Source organism: Cyprinodon tularosa, unplaced genomic scaffold (genome assembly GCF_016077235.1).
Source record: "Cyprinodon tularosa strain WSP-4 unplaced genomic scaffold, ASM1607723v1 ctg84, whole genome shotgun sequence".
Classification (NCBI taxonomy): Eukaryota; Metazoa; Chordata; class Actinopteri; order Cyprinodontiformes; family Cyprinodontidae; genus Cyprinodon; species Cyprinodon tularosa.
In genome coordinates, this window is record NW_024039607.1 from 3,852,320 (window position 1) to 3,878,964 (window position 26,645).

The following is a 26,645-nucleotide window of genomic DNA, read 5'->3' on the forward strand; positions in this document are numbered from 1 at the left end:
CTTCTTCATAGCAAGACCCAGAATAGTGACCTTTGTCTGGTATTAATGGCATTCAGTTCGGAGGAATGCGACCTGGCCGTTCAGACGCAAGTCACATTTGAAAAGATCAGATTTGTATCGAATTCAGGACCACATAGCCAAGTGGCCTGGGTCGCATTGGAAAATATTGAATCTGTGTTGTTCAGACTGTCATGAAAAGATCAGATCTAGGGTCGCATATGGGCCAAAAAAAATCGGATTTGGGTCACTTCGGGCTGCAGTGTAAACAGAGCCAAAAAGTCCAGAAGTATTATCCTGTAGACAAAAATACAAAAAGCAACAGAAAATAGACTGTTGTTTCTTTGTTAGTAGGATTACTTGAAAAGTTTTGAATGTATTTTAATGATTTTTTTTTACCAAAGGTCCACCTCAAGGGACATATACTTTAAATTTGGTTATGATCCAGATTAGCTATTAGTGTCTTGGCACTCTTCGAGTGTTTTTCTAGTTTTTTTATTACAATTAAAACTTCTTGAGGTATAAAGCAGTATGAGATGGGTTGTTAAAACTGTAAGAAAATATCTAATATACTTAATAAAAAAGTTAAGGAATAAGTTTTCTTGCTCCCGATGAAATGGCACTGCATTTGACTAATCCAATTCGAATGTTTTCTATAAGATTTATTATTGATTTGAGTCGGATACAGACTTGATTGGCTACAGTCAGTGTCCTTTGGATTTTGTCATTTCAAGTTTCAAAATGTTCTAAAATAATAAAAGTTTTGAATGCCACTCAAAGCCCAATGACTGCAAGCATGTTTCACAACAGCTTTTTTTCTTTCTTATGATTGAGTGACGAATGTACATGCCAACTTTCAGCCACCTGAAAGTTGGCATAAGTGATGGGCTCGCCCTTAAAATGTCCAAGTAGGTCCCCAGAGCCTGGACAGGACAGAGCATGTCAGACATTGAAACAAATGCTATGAATGAGACCTCAGGTTTATGCACAACTTTTTTGACATATTATTAAAAAAAGAATCTGGCATTAGGGCTGGGTATTTTCGCCAAAGTCCTGAATCGATTCGATTTTGATTTATACAGTTCTAAATTGATTAATTTCGATTCGATCTGTTTTTACAATAATGAAGGTGGTTCAACTGTGTTTTAAAATACTCATGTATTTTATTTTTTCCTATCAAACCAAGTGCAAACTTGTAAATCAGACAGTTTAAACATGAGATGTGAACAAAACTGTCTAATAAGTGCAAACTTGTTTGTGAAAAGTGAAAAAGTGAAGCCTCACTCGACCGAGCAGACGTGTCACAGCAGGGACACAGCAGACATGCATGAGCTGCATTATCTTCACTGTACAAATCATATGTGCAGCGTTTTCTGTAACAACTACAGGGTGGTACTGGTCAGCCCCCATTTGTTAATGTCTTCAGTCAACCTATTTGCTATATTTGCTGCTATCTGGCTTGAAGTCATCTTGAGAGCTTTTTTCCTGCTTATTTGAATGTGAACGTCACCCGCGTCACTATAAAAGGAATCAATCTCATTTCCTAGACATCGATTTTGCAAAAAATGTAAAGGAATCGATCCAAAATCGATTAAATCGATTTTTTTACCCAGCCCTATCTGGTATTCTTTTTAATCTTCATGTAGCTTGATACTTTCTGTTGGTCAAAGTTTAATGCCATAAATTTGACAAGGAAAATTATCGGTTGTTCCTTTCTGCAAAACAGATTTAAGATCCTGCTGAAAACGTATTTTACAGTGTGAGAGGAAATGGAAATATTTTGCTTTGATTATCTTTATTTGTGGGTTCTAGCTTGAGCAGATGGACCTGGAGGTGCGTGAGATCCCCATCCAGAGCCGAGGCATGTACAACAGCAGGCTGAAGAGCTACAAACAGGAGATGGAGAAGCTTGAGAAAGACTTTGTAAGTACAGATCACATGCCATTCAGTTTGTACCCATTATGAACATGAATCCATAAAGGGTTAAAATACATTTAGTTCCTTTAGATGCACAACATGTTTAAATGGTCTAGAAAATGGTTAAAAAATAAATCATACATAATCCATGTTTAAGGTTGTAACCTTCAACCACCATCAGGTCAGTTTGCATCACAGTTTGCTGTTAAAACCCAAGCACCTTTTTTTATTCATACAATCGTTTTTACTCACACCAACAGCTGAGCACAGAAGCCCAGCGGTGCATCTACTGAGGTTAATTCTCAGTTTATACTAAAACTTGTAAGGACTGCCAACTGAGAGCAGCTTGTGTTGCAGCAGAGTCTGGCCTTATTTAGTAATTCATAACTCACTGTATGTTTGTGCTTTATTTCAAACCTCTGTCAAAGCTAATGAACAGTCCAGTCTATTGGGTCGTTTTCTTTGACTCTATACTTACCCAAAAAATGCTCAAGATGCTTCATCTCATTGAAAAACTTTTCTCCTTTTGCATTATGTGTTATTTTTGTAAGCTGTGGTGGATTTTTGTAATGTGCACATAATGCCCTATTACTTTCATTGTGTGATTTCTCTTGACACAACAGATCTCTTGCATAAAAATCTAGGTTTGTTGGAAACGAAATGGAACAAACTGGATATTAAACTTTGGTTTTCAAATTTTGGAAAAATGGTACAAGCAGACTTACCTAGAAAAGTTGTAACATGTTTCGAAATGTGTTGATTCCATTAATCCATATAAGATAATTTTTTTTCTATGGCACAGTTATTTACTATAAGGCAATCAATAGACAGTTGAGCATCTAGTTATATGAAATCATAGCAGACAGAATAAGAAAAACAAAACTATTTTAAAATGTTCTTTTTGAAAATAATGTGATTTATAGCTTTGATAATGTCAACTCTTTTCTTGGTTGGCAATACAGGATCCTACCTTTTTATTTTCTTGTTTTTTACTTTTTGATTATTATTGTTATAATTTTTTTGTATCTTCAGTATATAAAATCCAACATGCCTCGACATGCAACAGTCAGAGGCAAAATGCTTAAAATCACAAAACAGGATTTGAGACTTTAACTGCATTCTTAGAGGAAATCTGATCGAGAGGGTTTTATGAATTCTGTCCAGTTAGTCCAGAAATTTTTAAAATAGGACCTTTTGCATCCTGAGAGAGAAAGATAAACAACTTTACAATATCTATATATTTCATGGATTAGGATTCTGACGGTAGAGGATTCCACTTTCCACCACTTTTGTTTTAGTGGTGGCTTTGTTACTTTCAACAAGAAACATGTTCAATAATCTTTCATCTCCAACATTACAGTCAGACGTCGGTACACCACAGAGGTACATTGTTTTGTTTAGCTCCAAATATATTATTAATGTGTTCATATATTTCTATTTAGTAATTATTATAGCAGTATTATTGTGGAGGTCTTTGGCTTTGCTTGTTCCACACCGTCTCCAGCATTCCCCGCTACCTTGATGTCGTTTTTGAATTATGTTAATCCAGCCGAACTCTTTCCATATTTCTTGTCCATTTCAGTCTGCATATCTTGGACCAACTCCCCACTGAGATGATCACATTTCCCTCCTTTTCACATCTATTCTTTATGCTTTTAAGTGCTTTCATGTTTTCCTTTAATAACCTTGATATATCCTAGAAATATTGTGGATTTAACTTTGTTAAGTTTAGAAATAAATGCAAAAAAGTCCAAAATCAGATTTTCAATAACTTCTTTAAAACACAAGAACATGCCCCCTTCTGGTTGAAATAGTTATTGGGTGGTAATCTTTTTTAGTATCCTACAGTCATCTTTCGTATTAGGCGCGAACTCTGATCCGTAAGCTTCTCTAAATGGGTAATACTTTCTATAGCATCAACCCGTTTAGACAAGTCGTTTGTCAGAGCTACTCCTAAGCTGTTCTTCTTCTTGGTTGTCTGTATAATTCAAACTTAGTATCTGGATTTTGTTAATATTGTTTTATCTAGAAAGTGATCTATACGCCTTCAGTTCTGTCATAATCTGGATGAAGAAAGGGTGTAATAGTAATTTCAAAATGAATAAAGTAACTCTCTATACAGAGGTCTGTAATATTAACCCTATTGCCACTACTGGCTCTACTACCTTTTCCAGTGTTGGGAGAGCTTAGTGGTTTTGACCTATCCTAGAGTTTTAAGCAACCAAAAAACAAAGTTCACTGCTTACTCACCAAGTTCACCTTTGTCATTGCCCATATTAAGGCTGGTTACCATATTTTCTGTACTACAAGGCGCACCTGAATATTAGATAGAGAAGCTAGAATTAGGGGAATATCCTGTTTCGTTCATACATTATCCGCATCTGACTAAAGGCCGCAGGTGTTTCCATGTTTAATTACCATGTGTAAGAGATTTTCATGAGTAAGGGATTTTCAGGAAAAAGATGGCTGTTTGGGAACATATCCCATTTATTAAAAGATTGAAAAGCAAGCTACCGCTACATATTTGCATAACTTTTTACGTATAGGTACAACCACCGATCATTACAGGTATGAAAGATGTATTGTGCTATTTAAACAAGTAGCAAATGTACTGTATAAAAATAAAATAGAGCACACCAGAAAAAATAGATTCGGCCTACCTTTTGGGCTAAGGTGAAGCTTAGGCCTTAACAAGAAGCAAAGTTGGTCATTTATTGCATCACCATTGTCTTCCCCTGTCCACTAAAAGCTAAGCTCAGATCGGCCTCATTATCCACTCTCCACTTCTCTCCTTCGCTGTCTCTTTCAAAACCAAACTACACCTTGTTGTCGGTGTCAGAATCGAAAACCCTCTGAAGGGCCGTGGCGGGGCCCTCCTCTTCATCATGCAGCACTCCAGCCCTTCCAAATCCATTGGTGATCGTGGATGTTTGGACACTTCTCCACGCTGTCAGAACCCAATAGCAGACTTGGGCAAACTTGAAATCGCATGCGCCCAGTTTTGGTGAATGCTTTATCGCCGCTCGTCATCCACGCCTCCCACTGAATGCGTAGTGCTACTTTGAATTCACTCGACATCACACGGATGTCGAGTGACTTCAGTTGCTTCGTTGTGCCTCCAGGAATCACAGCTGGAATAAAGTTTGTGCTCTCAATGACTGGTTTCAGAGAATCTGTGATATGGGCCCTCATGCCGTCCAAAACGAGCAATGCTTTTTTTGGCGAAAGAATCCTCCAGGTCGCTTCCCATAGCAATCTTGCAGCCACTCCTTCATTACATATTCCATCATCCACCCTTTATTGTTGACTTTAACAGAGATGACCTTCAGGATCTCTTCTCTTGAACTGGTCATCCACTTAAAAATCACCATTGTTGGTGGTTTTAATCTGGATGCTGTGCAGCCCAGCACACGTACTCTCATGGCCAGTGGTTCTCACCCCGATGGTGAGCAAGACCCTAAACCCCACACTGCTCCACGGGCATCCCACGATGGCAGCCCACTGCTCCCCAAGGGGATGAGTTAAATGCAGTAATGTAATAATTTTTGGAAGTTTGCTATTGTTTCAGTCGGGAGGGAGTTACTGACACATCATCGTCCGGGCCTTGATGGACAGTCCTTTTCGTAATACTCATCTTGCTCTTGCTAATCTAGTGTCTTTTTTGTGCCAAATCGTACAGCACTTCGCCTGGCGGACGCACATTTGACCAACCATCTGCTGTGTTTGCCCTTTTGGAGGCAACCCTTACTATTGTTCTCCCAATTCCTTTATTCTACCTTTCCTGTCCTCTCACTGAGAAAACGGTATTTGTGCCACATAATCTTCTGAAAATGTAAAAATAAATCAGCTTTGTTTTTTTGGCTAGTAAACCTGGATATTAATACTTTCAATAATGGACATAATGTAGCTTTGTTCTGTCATAATAATGATGATGATGGTCATGGTGATGATTATTATCCGCATCATCTTTCAAAAATTTTAATTCAAAATTTTGAAACTATTAAAAAATTTAAGATTTTTTTTCCAAATGGAAAAATATACTGATAAAAAAAAGTAAAAATCTTGCTAAAATTTATGTGTAATTATTCATCTGCAATAATCTTTTTTATAGCTTTACAAACAGTGAACCTGGAGGATGCTTTTATTTCCAACTGCATAAAGTCGTTTAACTGTTAAAAATCCAAACTAAAGACATAAAGCATAATGAAACCCTGTTTAGATGAAGATATGTTGTATGAGTGGTTTATGAGCACACCATTATGAAAAAAAAGAACTGAGATCAAAGAGGGGGGTGTCTGAAACAAGAGAGGATGCTTTCCTCACCATGGACTCTTAATTGATGATTAAGATGATTATTCTTTGCCCTTTTTCCCCCTCACTTACCTTGACTAATCATCCAGAAATTATCACCTGCTGTGTGCGGATATTAGTGCTAAATTTTTATTACTCACAATATTTAGTTATTTTTCCCTTTGGAGCATATGCAGGAAATGATGCCAGCTTGTGATACCTTACATACATAAATAATACTTAATTCTCAGTTATCTTTGCTACTCATTCCACACCGTTTGTCATACCATAGCCTGCAATAATAAAATGCACAGCAGAAATAAGAGACAACATATTTCTTCTTGTTTTAGGGTAAACGGCCCCTTTTTACCTTAAGTGTCGTGGCCTTAGCAGCACAGATGTAAGCAAGAAACGCCCAACATATATACTTATGTCTTATTGGAACTAGTTTCATTGATGGAAGTGTTTAGAAGGCAAGAACCTCCTTTCCCTCAGATGTGCATCAGAAGGGCCAAATGCTATAGCCAGCCTTGGCCTCTTACTTCCTACAGGCCAAGGAAGGACATGCCACTCTGCTCAAGAGGTATCTGGTAGAAAAAAGGCAATCTCCTTTCTTTTTAATGTAAAAAGCTCTGCCTTTGTTGTGCTTTCCGCAGATATCAAGGCCTTTTCACTCCCTCACTACTCAATCTCGCTGCACTTCCCACCCCCCACTGGCCTCCCACGGGTGTCTCCCTCCTTTAAGCCTTCTCTCTCATCCTCTCATTCACCCACAGTTTGAAGTGTTCCTACCACCGGTGTGCCAGCTTGAGACCTCATTCCCGCTCCTTTCCAGACGGGGCAAGAGTCGACCTCGCTAACCCGTCCATTTCATCCAGGAAGACAACTTATCAAACAGGCCTCCCTAAGGTGGATATATGAGCTTTGTTGCTGTGGTCCAGAACTTTATTCTGATAATAGGGGAGGCAGCAGGGGTCTGAAAGGTGAAGCAGAAAAGGGGATGCCATCCTTTAAAAGAAAACATTATATATATAACTAGGAATGGGACAATCCTACTTGAGAGGGTTTAAGCTTGAGGCAGCAGAATGGCTCAACTCCTATCAGCTCTTATCAAGCCAAGAGGACTCAAAGTCTACAACGATGTCATTAAAAGTGTAATATAAGAAAATAAAATAAAAAATAAGAATTTCAAAAATATGAATCACAAAAAAGACTAAAACACCAGTGGTTCCACGTTCATAAATTAAACCTGACTGATGCAGCATCTGTCTCAAAAGTGAATAAAAAAAGTCACAGTTCTTTTTTTTATTTTATTTTTTTTTGCAGTTAAGAAAATTATCAAAAAGCAGGTTTGTTGGTCTTTGGCTGTTTGGTATTTTTCTGTTTAGGGTGGCTGTGAAAAGATCAGTCCTCCAGCTAAATTCTAAGTATAGTTCCCTAAATTCTTGAGAAAGACTTGATGTGTGTAAAAAAAAATAAATAAATGAAAACAGCACTTTTTTTGTGAGTTAAGATCCATATCCTTGTTCAGTTTCAAAGGATGGGATTTGTGGTGGAACCTCTTTGAATTACTGAGGCAAATGTATTATGATATAAGATCATCTCGAAATGAAGCACCCATATAACATTTATTTGATAATCTATTATTACATGAATAAAACACAGGCTCAATAGTCTAAAGGAGCAATTTTATTTTGTTTTTTTATTTACTCTCTTACAAATAAGTGATTTTCAAATAAAAAATGGTAGATCTAAACAAATTATTGCTGAATTTGAAAGTGGAAGGAAGTTATATTTTTTTACTAATGCTAGTAAGAAAACTCTTATCTGTAGTTCTTGACTTACACTTGGTTATTCTAATAGAATAGAATAGAACTTAATTCATCTCACAATGGAGAAATACACTTGTGACATTGGCTCATGTAAACAAACAGGAGGTGCATAAAAGAGGAAAAGGTGCATGATGTATATACAGTGCATCCAGATATATACAGTGTATGGTAAAAAATAAACAATACATGAAGTTGATTAGTTGCTTTGGGTTGTTGTCTTACTTGAAGTTGAACCTTTGCTTCTTTAATAACTGTTCAACCTCTAAGATAGTTCCTTCCATATTTCCAGCATTAAGCTCCACACATTTTTCCCATAAATTCTGATCAGCTTTCCTGTTACTGCTGAAGAATTCCATCCCCACAGCACCATGCAGTCCTCACCATGCTTTCAAATATTAAAGTTGTTTCCAGGATGACGATTTTGGCAAATTGCAAACAATCTTTATACAGGTGCTGGTCATAAAATTAGAATATCATGAAAAAGTAGATTGATTTCAGTAATTCCATTTAAAAAGTGAAACTTGTATATTATATTCATACATTACATACAAACTCATATATTTCAGATGTTTATTTTGTTTAATTTTGATGATTACAAATGACAACAAATGAAAATCTCAAATTCATCATATCAGAAAATTAGAATATTGTGAAAAGGTTCAAAATTGATGGCCCCTGGTGCCACACTCTAATCAGCTAATTAACTCAAACCACCTGCAAAAGCCTTTAAATGGTCTTTCAGTCTAGTTCTATAGGCTACACAATCATGGGGAAGACTGCTGACTTGACAGTTGTCCAAAAGACGACCATCGCCACCTTGCACAAGGAGGGCAAGACACAAAAGGTCATCGCTAAAGAGGCTGGCTGTTCACAGAGCTCAGTGTCCAAGCACATTAATAGAGAGGCGAAGGGAAGGAAAAGATGTGGTCGAAAAAAGTGTACAAGCAAGAGAGATAACCGCACCCTGGAGAGGATTGTGAAACAAAACCCATTCAAAAATGTGGGGGAGATTCACAAAGAGTGGACTGCAGCTGGAGTGAGTGCTTCAAGAACCACCACACACAGACGTATGAAAGACATGGGTTTCTGCTGTCGCATTCCTTGTGTCAAGCCACTCTTGAACCACAGACAGCGTCAGAAGCGTCTTGCCTGGGCTAAAGAGAAACAGGACTGGACTGCTGGTGAGTGGTCCAAAGTCATGTTCTCTGATGAAAGTAAATTTTGCATTTCCTTTGGAAATCAAGGTCCCAGAGTCTGGAGGAAAAGAAGAGAGGCACTTCATCCACGTTGCTTGAAGTCCAGTGTAAAGTTTCCACAGTCAGTGATGGTTTGGGGTGCCATGTCATCTGCTGGTGTTGGTCCATTGTGTTTTCTGAGGTCCAGGGTCAACGCAGCCACATACCAGGAAGTTTTAGAGCACTTCATGCTTCCTGCAGCTGACCAACTTTTTGGAGATGCAGATTTGATTTTCCAACAGGACTTGGCACCTGCACACAGTACCAAAGCTACCAGTACCTGGTTGAAGGACCATGGTATCCCTGTTCTTAATTGGCCAGCAAACTCTCCTGACCTTAACCCCATAGAAAATCTATGGGGTATTGTGAAGAAGAAGATGCAATACACCAGACCCAACAATTCAGAAGAGCTAAAAGCCACTATTAGAGCAACCTGGGCTATCATAACACCTGAGCAGTGCCACAGACTGATCGACTCCATGCCACGCCGCATTGCTGCAGTAATACAGGCCAAAGGAGGCCCAACTAAATACTGAGTGCTGTACATGCTCATACTTTTCATGTTCATACTTTTCAGTTGGCCAACATTTCTATAAATCCTTTGTTTTTATTGGTCTTCAGTAATATTCTAATTTTCTGATATGATGAATTTGAGATTTTCATTTGTTGTCATTTGTAATCATCAAAATTAAACAAAATAAACATCTGAAATATATGAGTTTGTATGTAATGTATGAATATAATATACAAGTTTCACTTTTTAAATGGAATTACTGAAATCAATCTACTTTTTCATGATATTCTAATTTTATGACCAGCACCTGTAGCTCCTTTAGAGTTAGAATGGGTCTTTTGGTTGCTTCTTTGATAAACAGTCTCATTGTCGGCCTGTCAGTTACAGGCGAGTTTATCACATTTCAGATACAAGGCCAACCAAAGTGCTGTAAATGAACAGAAATAAGGAAAGAAAAGAGAATGCATAGAGTGCATCCTAGTGGCCTATAAGGGCAAATACAGAATAATGATGTTTTTTTTTGACATATTAGATAGAAAAGAAATAATAAACAAAGTGAACTAAACAAAGTTAAATAATATTAAGCGAAGTCTAATAAAAATAGGATTTAACTTGGCATTTCTGTGCTTTCACCATCCTCTATGACTTTTGTTCCAGCGTTGGAGCGTTTGAAATTAGAAATTAATGTTGATGCTTTTTCCGTGTTTGGTTCTGGGTGTGCAGAGTAGTCTGGAGCCAAAAGTTCAAACCCAGATGGCCATTTTTGTAGTAGATTCTTTGTGCCGTTGTCTTTTCCTGTTAAAATAAATAGTTGAATGGTGCTCTGTGACATAAACTTTTAATAGTTCCCTTTTTCCTGGCACTTTTGGCTTTATTCTTTGGCCTTCATGAGTAGAGTTAGACACAAAGAATCAGGAATTGATTGGAACCAGTTTTAACATTTTAATTCTCCTGGAATCTTTCAAATTTTGTTCCATTCCTAATTTTGTTGGACAGTGTGCGCCAAATACCAGCAAAGAATAATCAACAGGAATTTGACAACCATCTGTTTGTGTGGCAGGATTCAAACTGTAGTTTAACATTAATCGGTCAGCTACATTAAACACTTTGGATTGGATTATATTATGCAATGAACACTGCATGGCCATGATGATTTTACACAGCCGGACTTATCTTTGACCCACTGCACCGGTGTAGTGCTGAGGTAGGTTCCCAGAGGGAATCTGTTCACTGCATTCAAAGCGTACCTTTCACAGAGATACTGGAGTTTTTTTATTTTTATTTTTTAAGCCTTTTCTTCCTTTTGCATTTTTCACCTGCCTCCCTGGCTTTGCGTTCCTGGTAGAATAAAAATCACTTAAATCCAGATCTACTAAAATTATAAACAATTATCTTCGTTGTATTTGGGGGTCTGTTTCATATAAAAAACCCACTAAATACATGAAGGAATAGAAAACCACATTGTTGCTCGTCTAGTTTAGTGGAATTGAGGTGCAGTTAACAACACTGAGGATGTAAATTCTTAAGGAAACCTTTCTTAGCACAACACTCAACTATTTCCTCCAACTCTGACATACAGCCGAGCATCACAGTCAGAATCAGGTAAATAAAAAGTCAAATTTTATTATATTGTGTAAGTACCTGCAGCATCAAACACTGAATATTTGTGTTTGTCTTTTATAACTTCATGTGAAAGTATAGTCTTATGAAGACACATTTTTTTAGATTTAGAGAATAAAGAATATTTATATAATGGTTGAAAAAGATGTAATGATTTATAGTAACATTTGCACAAAGATAAATGTGCAAGGAATTAAAATGAATATATAAGTTCAGCTTATTTCATCCAGAGATAACCCCGGCTAGCTAGCTGATTTAAAACATGTACATTTTATGATCCTTCCTTTCAAAAAGTTGTAATGCAAAATCATTAGGAAGCAGAATTGAAACGAGGCAGCAGAAATACTTCGAATGAGGCCCAACCTTTCTCATGAGATCCTTTGTTCACTAAATTACTTGAGCGAATATCTGAGGCCTTCATATTGTATTTTGATTTTTGTATTGAGATTAAATAACATATAGATATTGTTTATACTGTAAATTATTAAGTGCAATTTGAGCAGAGCAAATAATCTCTCCACTTCCCAGGTATATACTGCATCTGTGTTGCCTTATTAAGGCTCTGGCTAGCTCACCACCATGCACCTTTACTTCTACAGGCTATTCTGGCTGTTCCGCCTCTTCTGCTGTAGATGGTGCTATTGCTCTAAGGATGTCTTTTGTTTAAGGACCGACATGGGCAATATTACCAAATGCTTTGAGGTGTTGGAGTGGAGTCAAAAGGCCAAATTCATCCCACTTATTACTGTCTTAAACCCTTTTCTTATGTCTCGTTCAAATAAGGATTTCATGTGCTTTCTTCATTTTCTTTTCTTTTCTTGGTCTGCTATTTATAAAATAAAATTAGTTTAGGAGAACAAAAACTAAAGTATGTGAAGTTTGATATCATTGTTTAAAGGTATTGTAAGAATTTGTTATTTTAGGTTTCACTTTAGAAATTCACATTTCGTGTTTTAAGATGCTTATCTTTTATATGTTTTTTATTCAATAGCAAAAGACTCTCGATGTGAAAGCCTTTTTGCTGAAGAATCCTTGACTCTAAATAAGGTTAATTAGGAGCCTTTAATTATAAAGCCCTGATCAGTTGTATTGTTGACTTCCTCATAGTTTCTATCTTTTAGTGTCTTTAGTGGTCAAGGTAGTTTTATTGACGGCATGAGAGCCATTGTGCGATGCTTTTTTTTTTTTTTTTGCAGGGCTAATTTACTTGGATAGTAATGTTGATGTTAATTTGTTATAAGATGCTGAATATTCTTCCACCAAGGACCTGAAAAGATGCCATTCATCCCTACCCTTCAATGGTTTCTTTTGAAACACACACTCCATCATCACCAAGTCTTTTTGTCAGCTTGGTAAATATGCCTGTTATTCCACGATCTGAAAATGTGATACGGTCACTGTTTTTTTTTTTTTTTTTTTTTTGTATTTCATATGAAATACAGTACTTGAAGAAATGTATTGAGTCTGAAAAGGTTCAAAATGAAGATGGAAGTATTCTTTAACGTTTCCGACTCATTTCTGGCTTCATTTATTCCATTATAGATCTTAAAATGAAATCACGTGCCCCACTGTCACGGGGATACAACTGTCCCTTCCTGCTTTCCAGTTATCTGCTGGGTATTGTTCGGAGCTTCAGTCATGGTCAAGGGGAACGTTTGGACTGCCTCAACCTTTAATAAAAACGCTTCAGATGGAATGCTTCCTCTTGTCTGCCTGGGGAGATAATTAATGCATTTCCAAAGAGTTGGCCAACCTTGAAATATTGAACAGTTTATTTTCCAGGTACACTGAGGTGAATAGAAGGAAAACATTCTCTAAATCCTGTCCCCTATGTATCTGTTTCATAAGTAGCCTTATAAAGATATGCAGGTCGAGTTAGGATGTTACTAAACTTTTATATCACTTATTTAAAGCTTTACAAGGGGAAAACATGTTTACGTTTTAAAGATAAAATGCAGAAAAAAAATGGTAAATGAATGATCAGATTAGATGTAAGGATTAATATAATCCCAGACCACTTTTTTTTTTTTATAAAGAAATGACCCCTGACATTTCAAGGTGAACCTTGGTCTCCCATTATGTTGGATAAAAATGCTTTTGTAGTTTTTTTTATAAACGTGTCTTATCGGTTTCCAAAATTCATTTAGAGTGTTTACCGCAACAAATCTGAGCGCTGTCGGCAGACTGTTCATCTTTAGCACTATATTTATCTGTGTGATGGTTTTCTGTATGTTTTTAAATCTAATTAAACTGTATTCTATATAAAATTGGATTTAGGTGTAAGCTTAAACAAAAAAGAAGCATCTTAACATTTAGGGTTTTATCACTAATGAACAGTAATTCAAGGTTAGAGCAACCATAAGTTCCAGTAAGCTTTCAGTTTTTGACATGATGAACAGCTTGGATAGGGAAGTTAGTTTGCAAAGTCATTCATCAAAACATTCTGCTTCGTTTCAAGTTGTCTTTTACATATATTTCCTGATTAGTTTCATTTTTAATAGATTTTTTATTTGTTTTTAGGGCCACTTTTTTATCCATGCTTGGAGAGATTATGTATTAGCATTGTTGTAATCCATCTTGAAGAGTTTATGTTTTTAATGCCCCTTGTCCTCATTATGACGACTCTTGCAAGAGACAACATGACAGACCAACATGAGTCGGTTGTTCCGACACTTTTAAATCTCCTTAGGTTGGCTTACTAGTTTTTACCAGAGACAGAAGTGAAGACAGATTGACTCTTTTAATGTTTGTTTTTTTTCTTAATAGCCCATTAACAACAAAAAAGTCTAATCACTCATAACAAGTTATAAAAAGGACGCCCTTAAATTATTTGGGATTTTGTCCCTACATTTCGCCTGGATTGAGTGCAGATTTAAGATGTAAGCAAGTATATCTTCCTTTTTTCTTGTGAATTACAGCTTTCCTTTCGAAGTTACTGTCACCAGTGCGTCTTCCTCGAGCTCTTTATGAATTTAGAGACTTGGAGGCTTTTCCATGTCCTAGTTGTGGACCCCAGAATTAGCTTCATGTATGGATTTAGTTCTTGTCACTCAAAGTTAACAAGAGTTGGCTGGTTAAATTTGGGGGGGGGGGGTTGCCTTTTTTTCCCCATGTTGTCGCTGATCGAGAAAGTTTCCTATATGCTATTGGAAATTTCTAGGGTAAATAAGAACTGCAAGAACATCCCCAAAGATATATATGTGTATATGTGTGTATATATGTATATATATTTAATCTTTTTTTTTTCTTTTATCATTCATTTTATCATTAACAAACATTGCTTGTTAGCCCAGCCTAGCTTTTTTTTTTTTTCTTTATTCCTTCCTCATCTATTAATAATTGTAGTTCATAAAAGACAAAAAAATTGTGCAGGTACTTTTGTAGAGTTAGTAACTTTAAATTTAACAGGAGATAACGGAATTACAAAATTATGTGTACCTTGCCTTAATATGATTTTTGTTCGTCTCAAAACAAACTCTCTCCTTTTGTGAATTTATTGACTAACAAATGGTTCCTAATTTAAATGCATTCAAGAAATAACTTTTTGAATGTATACAAATGAACAAGAGTAAGCAAAAACATTAAAGCAGCACATAAAAAGCTAGTAATAATGGGTTTAACATTTATAAGTAAGATTAAAAATCCAAACTACAACAAATGCCTGAGAGTGTTTTTATCAATGATGGTGGTTAAAGCTGAGTTGAACTGAGTTGTTTTGAGGTAGAAACTGATAAATTTAAATATGTCATAAAATCTACAATCCAGGAAGAGTGTCAAAACTATACTTGATACAGGAAAGAAAAAACACCAAAAAGATTTTTAAAGATAAAAAGAATTTAGCTAAAATCCATACAACTGATTCAGAAGTCCTATGGTTATGACAATAGAACAAAATATAGTTATTAGAAATAACTGTTTACTATCTGTTAAAAATAGATGCAAAAATAAATGACTTAAAGAATAAAAACGGGGAAATAGATTAGAAATAAATCCAAATAATGAAATAGTAGTTAACAGAAATAAAAAAAAAGAAATAATTTTAGATACATTTTTAAAATGTCAGCATTCTTTGCTGTCTTCAGGAAGAGACCTGAAAAAGAAAATGATGCATAAATGTAGAAAAGCACGGTTTGATTAAAGCAGAGCTGAAGAAGCTTTTGTGCTGCTAAATATTTGTCTGTTTACTTTCAAAGAAGACCAGATAATATTATTATAGAAGTGACCTAATTTTCAATTTAGTAAGATGTGAATTACATTCTAATCAAGAACTTTCTCTACTAAAATGCTTCTTTTTAACATGAGTGTGAAAGTCCTAGCAATTACATTTAGTGCAATAATCTCTGAGAAATAGATGAGCATGTTTGCTTCTATGATTTTAATGCACTTTCAATCAAGAATGCAGATAATTAATGTAATGTTATTTATTACTGTCATAAAAAAATTACATGTATATTTTATCCTATTAGACCTGAAATAAAAGTTACAGATAATGCAGCTTTGAAGTTTTAACAATGTGCAAAGCCTTTATTCAATAGGTAATATATTAGCACATCAGAGATCTAGAAAATTTTTTTATTGTTCTTTTTAAGCCATTAGTTATTTTTTTGTGGGGGTCAAGTCACAGATCTCACATAGTCTCACATTTGTAAGATCTTCCCTCTCCTACCTCCTGTTCATCTCTTTCATGGTAACTTTTCTCTGTCAGGAGGGGGGATATCTGCATTTTGCCCAAAGCACCGGATTTGTTTGTCAGTGTGCAAATTCGGCCGTTATCCGACCAGCCCATCGTTTCCTTTCCCCCGCTTATCTCTCCTGGCCCCTCCAAAGTCACCGCACTTCTACACACAGTGACAGCGATCAGTATAGCTTTCAGACGCTTGTCTGGCTCAGTCTTAGCCGAGAAGTGAAGGCCCTCCCAGGTCCCCTCACTGTCCTCAGGGCTTGTGTGATTGACTGACTGGTGAGAGCGGGGGGCTAAAGATAATAAGGGGGGGATATAAAGACATGGGCGATGATATGATAACACCCCCCTCCTCCCTCCCTCTTTTCCACCTCCCCTTCACTCTTTTCCTTCTGTTCTTATCTCTGTCCTACTCCCCATTTTAATGCAGCGAGCCCATCCCATGCACTAGTGTAAACCAGAAGTGACATGTGACACCCACTCCCCAGTGATATGCTGACAAGCAGGTACCAGAATAGGTGACAATGTTTTCTTTTTTGCCAGGCTGGCTTAAGTATGGTGAGGGGGAATCATGAAGTATTTATGAAATATATTATGAATCACTGGCTCTGTGTTTTCCGTCTGTATTTTAGGCAGTGGCATTTGATTTTTAATAAGTAAGCCTCAGAGAAGGAGAGACAGCGAATAGATAAGGGACTCTTTTTATATCCTGTGTTTACTGGTGTTTCCTAATAGTTAGACTTCCATGTTTACACATTTTAATCCCTGCACAGAACCCTGACACACACACACAATTAAACTTAAGTTCTTCCTCTCATCCTAAGTGTTTCTAATGAGGGAGCATGCCAGAAAGAAAGGGGGATATACTTTTGCTCTCAGCAACTAACAATTTTTCCTTCTCTCTGGTGTTTTTGAAGCATGCAGCGGAATCTAGCTGTGGCCTTGATCAGAATTACATTGTGGAAGATGAATTAAGTGCTTTTTTTTAATTATCCCAGGGGTTGGCCAGCATTAGAGCATTAGCTTAGTCCTGCAGTGAGACTAAATTGTTTACGTTTGTTCTCTGTTGTTTGTTCACATTTTTTTAACATTTTCATCTATGTATATTGCCATATGCTCGTAAAGCTAAAAAGAAAGCATAATATGTATTAAATAAATTAATTACGTTAGGCACAAGTTGTATGTGATACTGACTTACTAACTTAGTTATTATTTTCACAATTTTTAACAAAACTACCATTATTTTGCACATAAAAACATCAAGAAAATTGCATAACAGGAACTTATAGCCTTTATTTAGAATAGAATTTTGACTCCTAGATGTTATTCAGGTGAAAATACATTCATTATTACAGCTATAATAATTTTGCCTGTAACTTGTATTTATTGATAGTGCGATACTAAAGAAGAAATATTAAAACTACTCACCTAATATATTTAGCTAGTGTTTATTTGATCACTATGTCAAATTGCATCCTGGGTACTTGATGGCAGATGCTCTTAAAGAGGCCAGCTGAGAGCCTTGGCTAGGCCTGGGACAAAATATTTGGTAATGGGTCCCCAACCATCGCTTTGGTGTTCTCTGTTTAACTTGGCAAACAACTAAGGTCCTGGTCAGTCTTGGACATTTTTAATTTAATGTTTGGTAAAGCCATAACTCAACATGATAACTCAAAGAATAATTTTTCAAATAAAAAAATACCGAATGGTCTGGGTCATTTTCCACCATCCTAGTCTGAGATCAAGACCAATCTGTAGTAGGGCTGAAACAATTTATCGGAGTAATCGATTATTTAAATAATCGTCAACTAATCTAGTAATTTATAAATTGTTAACTGGAGTATAGAGACTGTAAAATATGCCTTTAGCTGGCACAACAACCCACTTAGAGCAGTAATTATATCAAATTCATAAAAAATTATATAAATATTTTGCAACTAAGATAAAAAAAACTTTTTCGTCTTTCAATATACTACAGGTGCTGGTCATAAAATTAGAATATCATGAAAAAGTAGATTGATTTCAGTAATTCCATTTAAAAAGTGAAACTTGTATATTATATTCATACATTACATACAAACTCATATATTTCAGATGTTTATTTTGTTTAATTTTGATGATTACAAATGACAACAAATGAAAATCTCCAATTCATCATATCAGAAAATTAGAATATTACTGAAGACCAATAAAAACAAAGGATTTATAGAAATGTTGGCCAACTGAAAAGTATGAACATGAAAAGTATGAGCATGTACAGCACTCAGTATTTAGTTGGGCCTCCTTTGGCCTGTATTACTGCAGCAATGCGGCGTGGCATGGAGTCGATCAGTCTGTGGCACTGCTCAGGTGTTATGATAGCCCAGGTTGCTCTAATAGTGGCTTTTAGCTCTTCTGAATTGTTGGGTCTGGTGTATTGCATCTTCTTCTTCACAATACCCCATAGATTTTTTATGGGGTTAAGGTCAGGAGAGTTTGCTTGCCAATTAAGAACAGGGATACCATGGTCCTTCAACCAGGTACTGGTAGCTTTGGCACTGTGTGCAGGTGCCAAGTCCTGTTGGAAAATGAAATCTGCATCTCCAAAAAGTTGGTCAGCTGCAGGAAGCATGAAGTGCTCTAAAACTTCCTGGTATGTGGCTGCGTTGACCCTGGACCTCAGAAAACACAATGGACCAACACCAGCAGATGACATGGCACCCCAAACCATCACTGACTGTGGAAACTTTACACTGGACTTCAAGCAACGTGGATGAAGTGCCTCTCTTCTTTTCCTCCAGACTCTGGGACCTTGATTTCCAAAGGAAATGCAAAATTTACTTTCATCAGAGAACATGACTTTGGACCACTCACCAGCAGTCCAGTCCTGTTTCTCTTTAGACGCTTCTGACGCTGTCTGTGGTTCAAGAGTGGCTTGACACAAGGAATGCGACAGCAGAAACCCATGTCTTTCATACGTCTGTGTGTGGTGGTTCTTGAAGCACTCACTCCAGCTGCAGTCCACTCTTTGTGAATCTCCCCCACATTTTTGAAGGGGTTTTGTTTCACAATCCTCTCCAGGGTGCGGTTATCTCTCTTGCTTGTACACTTTTTTCGACCACATCTTTTCCTTCCCTTCGCCTCTCTATTAATGTGCTTGGACACTGAGCTCTGTGAACAGCCAGCCTCTTTAGCGATGACCTTTTGTGTCTTGCCCTCCTTGTGCAAGGTGTCGATGGTCGTCTTTTGGACAACTGTCAAGTCAGCAGTCTTCCCCATGATTGTGTAGCCTATAGAACTAGACTGAAAGACCATTTAAAGGCTTTTGCAGGTGGTTTGAGTTAATTAGCTGATTAGAGTGTGGCACCAGGGGCCATCAATTTTGAACCTTTCACAATATTCTAATTTTCTGATATGATGAATTTGATATTTTCATTTGTTGTCATTTGTAATCATCAAAATTAAACAAAATAAACATCTGAAATATATGAGTTTGTATGTAATGTATGAATATAATATACAAGTTTCACTTTTTAAATGGAATTACTGAAATCAATCTACTTTTTCATGATATTCTAATTTTATGACCAGCACCTGTATATCCAGATCTCCTCAGGTAGAATTTTTTTTTGTTTCACCTATTTTAAATCTGTAAAAAAAAAAAAAAAAAATCTTCTTCAAAGAACCATTGGCTATCCGATTATTAATTGATTAACCGAAAAAATAATCGTCAGATTAATCGATTTGCCAAATAATCGTTAGTTGCAGCCCTAATCTGGAGTTTTTATTTTTTATTTTTATGCAGTATGCAAAGGCATAAAGCTGCATTCATTTTACCCTAGACCATGATTAGTTTGTTAGTTTCTGCTGTTGAAGAGCTTCTCCACATTATGATACTACCACCACCATGCCTGGTTATGAGCTCTCCCTGTTTCCCTCAAAACGTAAGCCTGGAATTCACACAGAGTTCAATATTTGTTTCATCAGGGCAGGGAAGTTTGTTGGTGCCCTTTGACAAACCTTAGATGTTCCCTTTTTATTAAAAGGTGGTGTCATTCTACCATACAATTCTGATTGGTGAATTGCTGCTCAGATGTTGGCCTTCAGGAAGGTTTCCTTTTCATGGATAGTATCTTAAACCTAGTCCTCCCAATTACTCAGTTTAGACATTTGTCCAGCTCAAGGAAGAGTCCTGGTGGTTCCAGACTCCTTCCATTTATGAATGATGGGGGCCACTGTGCTTATTAGGACCTCTTACTTGCAAAACACAGTAGAATGTGGGGGGAGCATTGCTGTTAATTGATGAAACTCTAGTAACTCTGACCAACTCTGTGGTAGCTTTTTAAAAGGTATTTGAAGTATACCTCTAATATAATGGAAATATTATGCACTTTGAAACCATAATTTAAAACAAAAAAAAAAGAACGGTATACCTTGATAATGTTAACTGACCATATATAAGATTAAAATAATCTGCTAAAACCAAATAAGAACTTTTGCCCCATTAAAAAAGTAGTTAAAGGCGCATTCGTTATTGTCCCCCTGCCCCTTAATGTGACTTCTCAAAATTTACAGCGGTAGCTCCCTCTGTTCTTATGGAAATGTTTTTTTTTTTTCTTCTGTAATGGTTGTTATTGTTGTATTTTTTATGCTTAGTTTTTTGCTGAATTTGTGAGTAATTTGTTTTTTTCTGTGTATATTTACAATAACACCACCAGGCTAAAAGTACAACATTGCATATGCGTGTAACTGGTAAACAAGCTGAAGCTCTGGAAACGAGCGAGTGTGGGGACTCCCAGTAGAGTTGCAAAGATTTTGGAGAAAAGTCTGCAAACTTGATCAATGCTAGAAAACGCATCTTTACTTATTCTGAAACTAGTAATAAAAATTCTATGTTAACCTTTCAGTCTAAGTACAAACAACTTTTACATTGATTCATTTAAAAAAGGCAGAGCAGAAGAGCAGTTTTCTGGCACAGCTTAATTAGAATCCAGTTTCAAGATCAGATTCAGGTCTCACCAATAATGCAGTTGCTGATTAGTAGCGTTTTTATCTGTTTAATTTATGTTTATTCCAATAAAAAGGTTTTAGCCTATTAGATTAATTGATTTCATTAAAATATTATTTCCCTCGATGCTTTTCTGCTGTTTAAGTTTGATAGGAACCAGAGTTTTATTTTTCTTTGATGTTCTGCTAGGAGGCCTTATGGATTCATTAGACCTTTGAGTTGCTCTAGATCAAGTTGTCTTCAACTACGCCAAGCTGTGGCTTTACTGTGAGGCTTCGCAGGTCACCATTATTCTTATTGTCACCATTATTCTGATTGTACTGCGCTACTTTGGCTAGATGGCATTTATTTATTGTCTTCACATCCCACCCTGTGCTGAAATTCTATTTAGTTTCAAACTATCAAAACAGTATCAGGTCAGATTCTTGGTGCATATTGCCTTATTCCATAAGATCAAATGCTATTTGTTCATTTTTTGTAAATTCATATTACCTGATTATGCTACTTAAAGAATGCATGAAAAATCTTCAGGACAGTTTTCCCGCTTAGTCAAAACCATAACTTTTTTCAAACCTTGTTATACCTTTACACCACTAACAGATTTGTTGCACTTGCAAGCATTTCCTCGACATTTGTCCTTATTTTTTGTTTTAAATACTCCTTTTTTTGTGTTATTTTATTTTTTTTTAATTGTGTTTCTTTAAGTATTTTAAGTTAACATTTTTGAAACAGTTTCAATAATTTGATGTTTCACATACTTTTGTAACATTCCAGCGCAGAATCAAACCCCCCTCCCAGGAAATGGTGAAGTATATCGGGAAGTTCAGGAGGGCACATGTTGGAGGGGTTTGGAAAAGGGGCCTAACTGGACTCATCAGCATTTCAATGTGTTCTGCGCAGTGAAATGACAAAAAGTATACATAAATATATAGAGATAATGATCTGGTTAAGTCTCTATCTGTGCTGCTGTATTCTTATGCTAATAGAGAAGCAATTCAACTCCAACAATGGACACATTACAATGAAAGGCAAAGCATTAAAGGAGATGGTCTCCTGTGTGTGTGTCTGTCCACTGATGGACGCGCATGTACACGCGCTCGGCAGGCCCGGCTCCTTTCCCTTTGTGTCTAGTTTCTTTTTTTTTTTTTTATTACATTTTTCAATTTTAGATAACAGTCCAAGAATAGACATCAAACAAAAATGAATCATAAATCGAGGTCAGGACTGAGCTTCTTTCCAAAGCATAGAAAGGGTTAAAAGTGAAGGTATCTTTAAAAAAGATGGAAAGACTGATAGGTGAGGAGTTCTCCTCAGCAAAGGGATCAGTGAACCATATGTAGGTGCCCACAGGCTAATGGGCCGGTTGGTCCCTGGCTTGCCAGGTATCCAGCAAGCACAAAAACACATTCATACACACGCTTACTTTTTCCCTCCTTGTCATCCTCCAGTACCCTCCTTTCCCTCCCCTCCTGTGAAAATACCTCCTCCACTTTTCCTCTAATCTCACCTTTTTCTCTGGTGCTGACCCGGGGAGGCCGGCTTTATTCCCCACTGCACGCCAGAAGCCAGCGTTGTGATCGGAGCCCAGGCCCCTGCGCTGGTTCTTCTCTCCTCTCCTCTTTTCTTGCCCTGGCTACCCACCTCCCCGACGGCTCTACTCTATTGATTTACTCTTCCAACCAATGCTGTCTGTCTCTGTTTTGCAACACCAGCACACAGGTCCCTCATCTTTAGAACCTTTACTCTCTCTCTGTATTTTTCTACCTTTTTTTTTACACTTTCTTTCTGTCCCATCAAGCAATGCTATGTTCATGATAAGACAAAAACCTGACCAGAGGATGACAAAAAAAGGTGATGGGAAGATGGGAGTTTGGGATGGAAAATGGCTCTTTGAGTTTCATTAGAAGCACTTTTTTATTTTCATATTTTATTTATCAACCTGGTGTCATAAAGACACTTCCATCAAAGTCCTGCTTAATTTGACTCTTTTGTTTGAAGCTACCTTTCAGCCCCTCTTTGGGTTTTTCACTCAATATTTTTCAGCTGCTTGCTTTCTTATAACACTTTTTAAGCTTGTTGACTAATCTTTACAGTTTAAATGACTTTTATAGGGCAAATATACCACTGTAATAGAGGCATGAGACTAAAAAGCCTCAAATTAGATTAGTACATTTTGTGCTGGCAAAAACTTCAGTGGGAAAAACCTGTCATTTGTGGACTAGTTCAGAAAGGGAATAAATATTTACAGAATCTATTTCACCTTCATTTTGTTCTGTTTGAGTTATAAATGCTAGAATAAAAATGGGAAAATTGGTACAAAAGAAAACACTTTCTGTTTTTACAAAACTCTAGTAAAAATGAAAACTGCTTGAAAGGATTTTGACAATTTTTGTTTTAATTTTTCAAGAACCTTTCGTACACTAGGTAACTTAATAAGCTTTACTGAAAAAATATAAAAAAGAAAGGAAGTAAGACTCGTAGAAAAAGTTAAGATATTTACACAAAACTAATATTAAAAACATGTTTGGACAGGAAACCCTTTATTCTGTGGTTGATTTTTAAATGCTAAAAGGCTGATTAAATAACAGCCTAGAGGTTGTTAAAATCTCCCTGTGAGATCACAACTGCTTAGATTCCTTTATGGTCTGTTGTCTTTAGCCTTATTGGATTTAACTGAATGTTGCTTTCTAACTTTCCATTGTTGGGAACCTCAGTCATTGTTTGTATTAAGCTAAAGGAAAATCTTACCCGTCCATTCATGGTTATTATGGACTCACTAACTGCGACTATAATGATCTGTGGGTGGTATGGTCACATAAAAATAAAGTGGTTATCTCTGTACAAATGGGGGTGAATCCCACAACAGGTTTTTAAATTTACGATTCATCCCGGTTTCCAGTCAGATCAGCATACCCCATCAGACCAGCACACCCATAGTCAATACCCATTTATCCCTTAAGTTTGGTATGAAAAATACACTTTAACTACCTCAACGGGGGTATATCCCTTTAGTCATGTAAAAAAAAAAAAAAAAGAATTACTTACACTTTGGTGTTTTCTGAAGCATATAGCGCTCTGATCTTACTTTTTTTTTACTAAAGGTATACACGCCTCTCGAGGTAGTTTAAAGTGTATTTTTTGTACAAAAATAAAAGGCCAGACTGGGATAAACATGACCAGGACTGATGTCTTGCCCATGCGTGTTAACTATGGGTATGCTGGTCGGACAGAACACCGGTTTTGTAGCTTTGAGTATTCACTAATACCGATATTCTGCCGATACAAGATTAGTATGAATCGTACAATCTTGTAACAGTTATTTGGCTGTTAAGATTACTAGAAAAAGCTTGATTAAGTGATATTAATGGAACAGAGAAACATAGTCAAAAACAGTAGATGGAGAACGACTCATATCCGCCAATATCGTATAGATTTTTGACTTGGGCCATGCGTGTTGGTGCCAAGATATGTCATATTATGGGATAATCTGGGATTGTCGGAGCATATGGATGTCTAAAAGTATACTAAGGGGTGGTGCCTCTAATTAGATTTATAGCTGACTCCATTAAAATGGATCTAACTACATTTAAAGGGTGGTGGATATTGATAGAGTTTACAATAAAGAAGTAAAAAAAGAAATAAAACAATGCATTTACCTAAGTGGTAGAATATATTATATTTTGTAAACATGGGCTCGGTGATAAGGACTCAATGCATTTCTGTCTTGTTTTTGACAGTATCTTTTTATGATCTAAATAATAACAAATGACAAATAAAAAAAATTTACCACAAGAAACATTGCTCTAAAAACAAAAATATTCCTTTTACATGATTGTTGTAATTTATGAGTTTTTCAGAAGTTACACTTTACTGTTTAACATTCCAAAATGTTTTTATTCTATTATATTTTTAAATTCCATTACATCCTTTGCTTATGAGGTCATTGAACCAAACAGGCCTAGTAAATAAAGAGTTTGTAGGACATCATATGGTCACTAATAAATCAATGATTAAAATGTTTTTGCACAATGATAATTAATAAGGTTTTACTGTTAAAATTGTTTTTGATGAAATACAAAGAAAAGTTCTGGACTGCTTGTAGTTCTCTTCTGGTGTGTGTAGCAGATTGCATCATCGTGCTGCACTCTGATGGTCAGCTGGATGAAAAGGTCATTCCGAAAGGCAGCTATCACATCAATATCACAAGCTATCACAAGTCAGCGTAGATAAGTTGACTTCCAATTTATCAAAAAAAAAAACACATGATGATTATATGTCATGAAAGTCAAATGTCGAAGTTTTATTTAAGCATGTTTTTACGTGCACACTTTTATTTCGTTACTAAAAGAAATCTTATAATGTGTTGCATCATTATAAAATGACTATGTTTTTTTCTTTTATTTGCAGCATACAAATATATATATATATATATATATATAAACACAACGATATATATATATATATGCATATATTATGTATATATATGTATGTATATGTGTGTGTATATATTTATATATATATATCTGTATATTTATATGTGCGTGAGTGTGTTTTCCAAAAAATGCTGATCAATTTGCACAAATGACTGTTGAATTTATTTCGTTGCCTTTATTGATCTTTCGCCTTTATTGATGATTTCGACATTCACCTCTTGTAGCCTCCTCAAGGTATATCATGGAAGTAAAACACAACACAGTTTGTACAGAAGCCAACAGAGCAGCAACCTGCGAGCTAATGAGAGGCCCCATGCTGTTATCTGAAGCCCAGGCTTCTCTGCAACTGCTGCCTTTCTTTTAGGGGAGAGAACTCACACATGGGGTATACAGCTCACATATGTTGGATAAATGTGTTCTTTAAAGGAGGGTTTGTTTAGGATGCAAAGGTGTCATCGAAGTCTCAGTTATGCAAACGGTAGCCCTTGTGTGTACGCGTGAAGTCACACCCACACACAGCAGACATAATAGAAGAATTCAGCAGCACCAAAGAGCACAGAAAGGCAAAGGCTCAAATGACGCCCTCCTGTGAAGGTCCCAATTGGAGCTGCTCCTCTTTGCTTCCAAATAAATCAAATGCTTTTTGAAAGAACAATTAATTGAAGAACCTCTTATCATACGTTTGTATTGGAGCAAAAAAATCCAGCAACAGCACAGTTTTAAAAAAAAATCTATTTTTTATTGTAAGTGTGCGTATTTTCCTTTGTGCCAGCTGTGCGTGTGCACATATTAAACCCCTACCGAGCACAGATGCATTATTTAAGATGCTGTTGTGATACTTGCGCCTGCTTAAAGGTCTCTGCTTCCTTTAAACACCACGCCGTGTCAGTCAACCTCTGCCCCCACATGTGGGGAAACTAGAGTGGGACCCGCTGGCACCGATCCACATATAAGCTGGAAAAATCACAGCTGGGGAGGACAAGAAGTAATAAAGATAACCTTTCAGTTAGGCTTAAAAAAAAAAGACAGCCATTTATTTTTTATTTTTCAGCATTCCCTCCAAAGTTGTATGATAATAAATATTAAATTCTTAGGCCTGCATTTGTGTTTTTTGCTCACAAAAGTTTGTGCAACACTTT

The 26,645-nt window shown here is 36.4% G+C and overlaps 1 protein-coding gene across 4 annotated transcripts in view; it reads left to right on the forward strand.

Annotated features, from left to right (window-relative positions):
* vti1a (vesicle transport through interaction with t-SNAREs 1A) overlaps positions 1-26,645 on the forward strand; it is a 180,396-nt gene that overhangs the window by 7,040 nt on the left and 146,711 nt on the right. For all 4 annotated transcript variants that reach the window (XM_038272653.1, XM_038272650.1, XM_038272654.1 and 1 more), the window contains exon 3: positions 1,810-1,920. In XM_038272653.1, the coding sequence (XP_038128581.1) occupies positions 1,810-1,920 (111 nt within the window). The remainder of the gene's footprint in view (positions 1-1,809; positions 1,921-26,645) is intronic.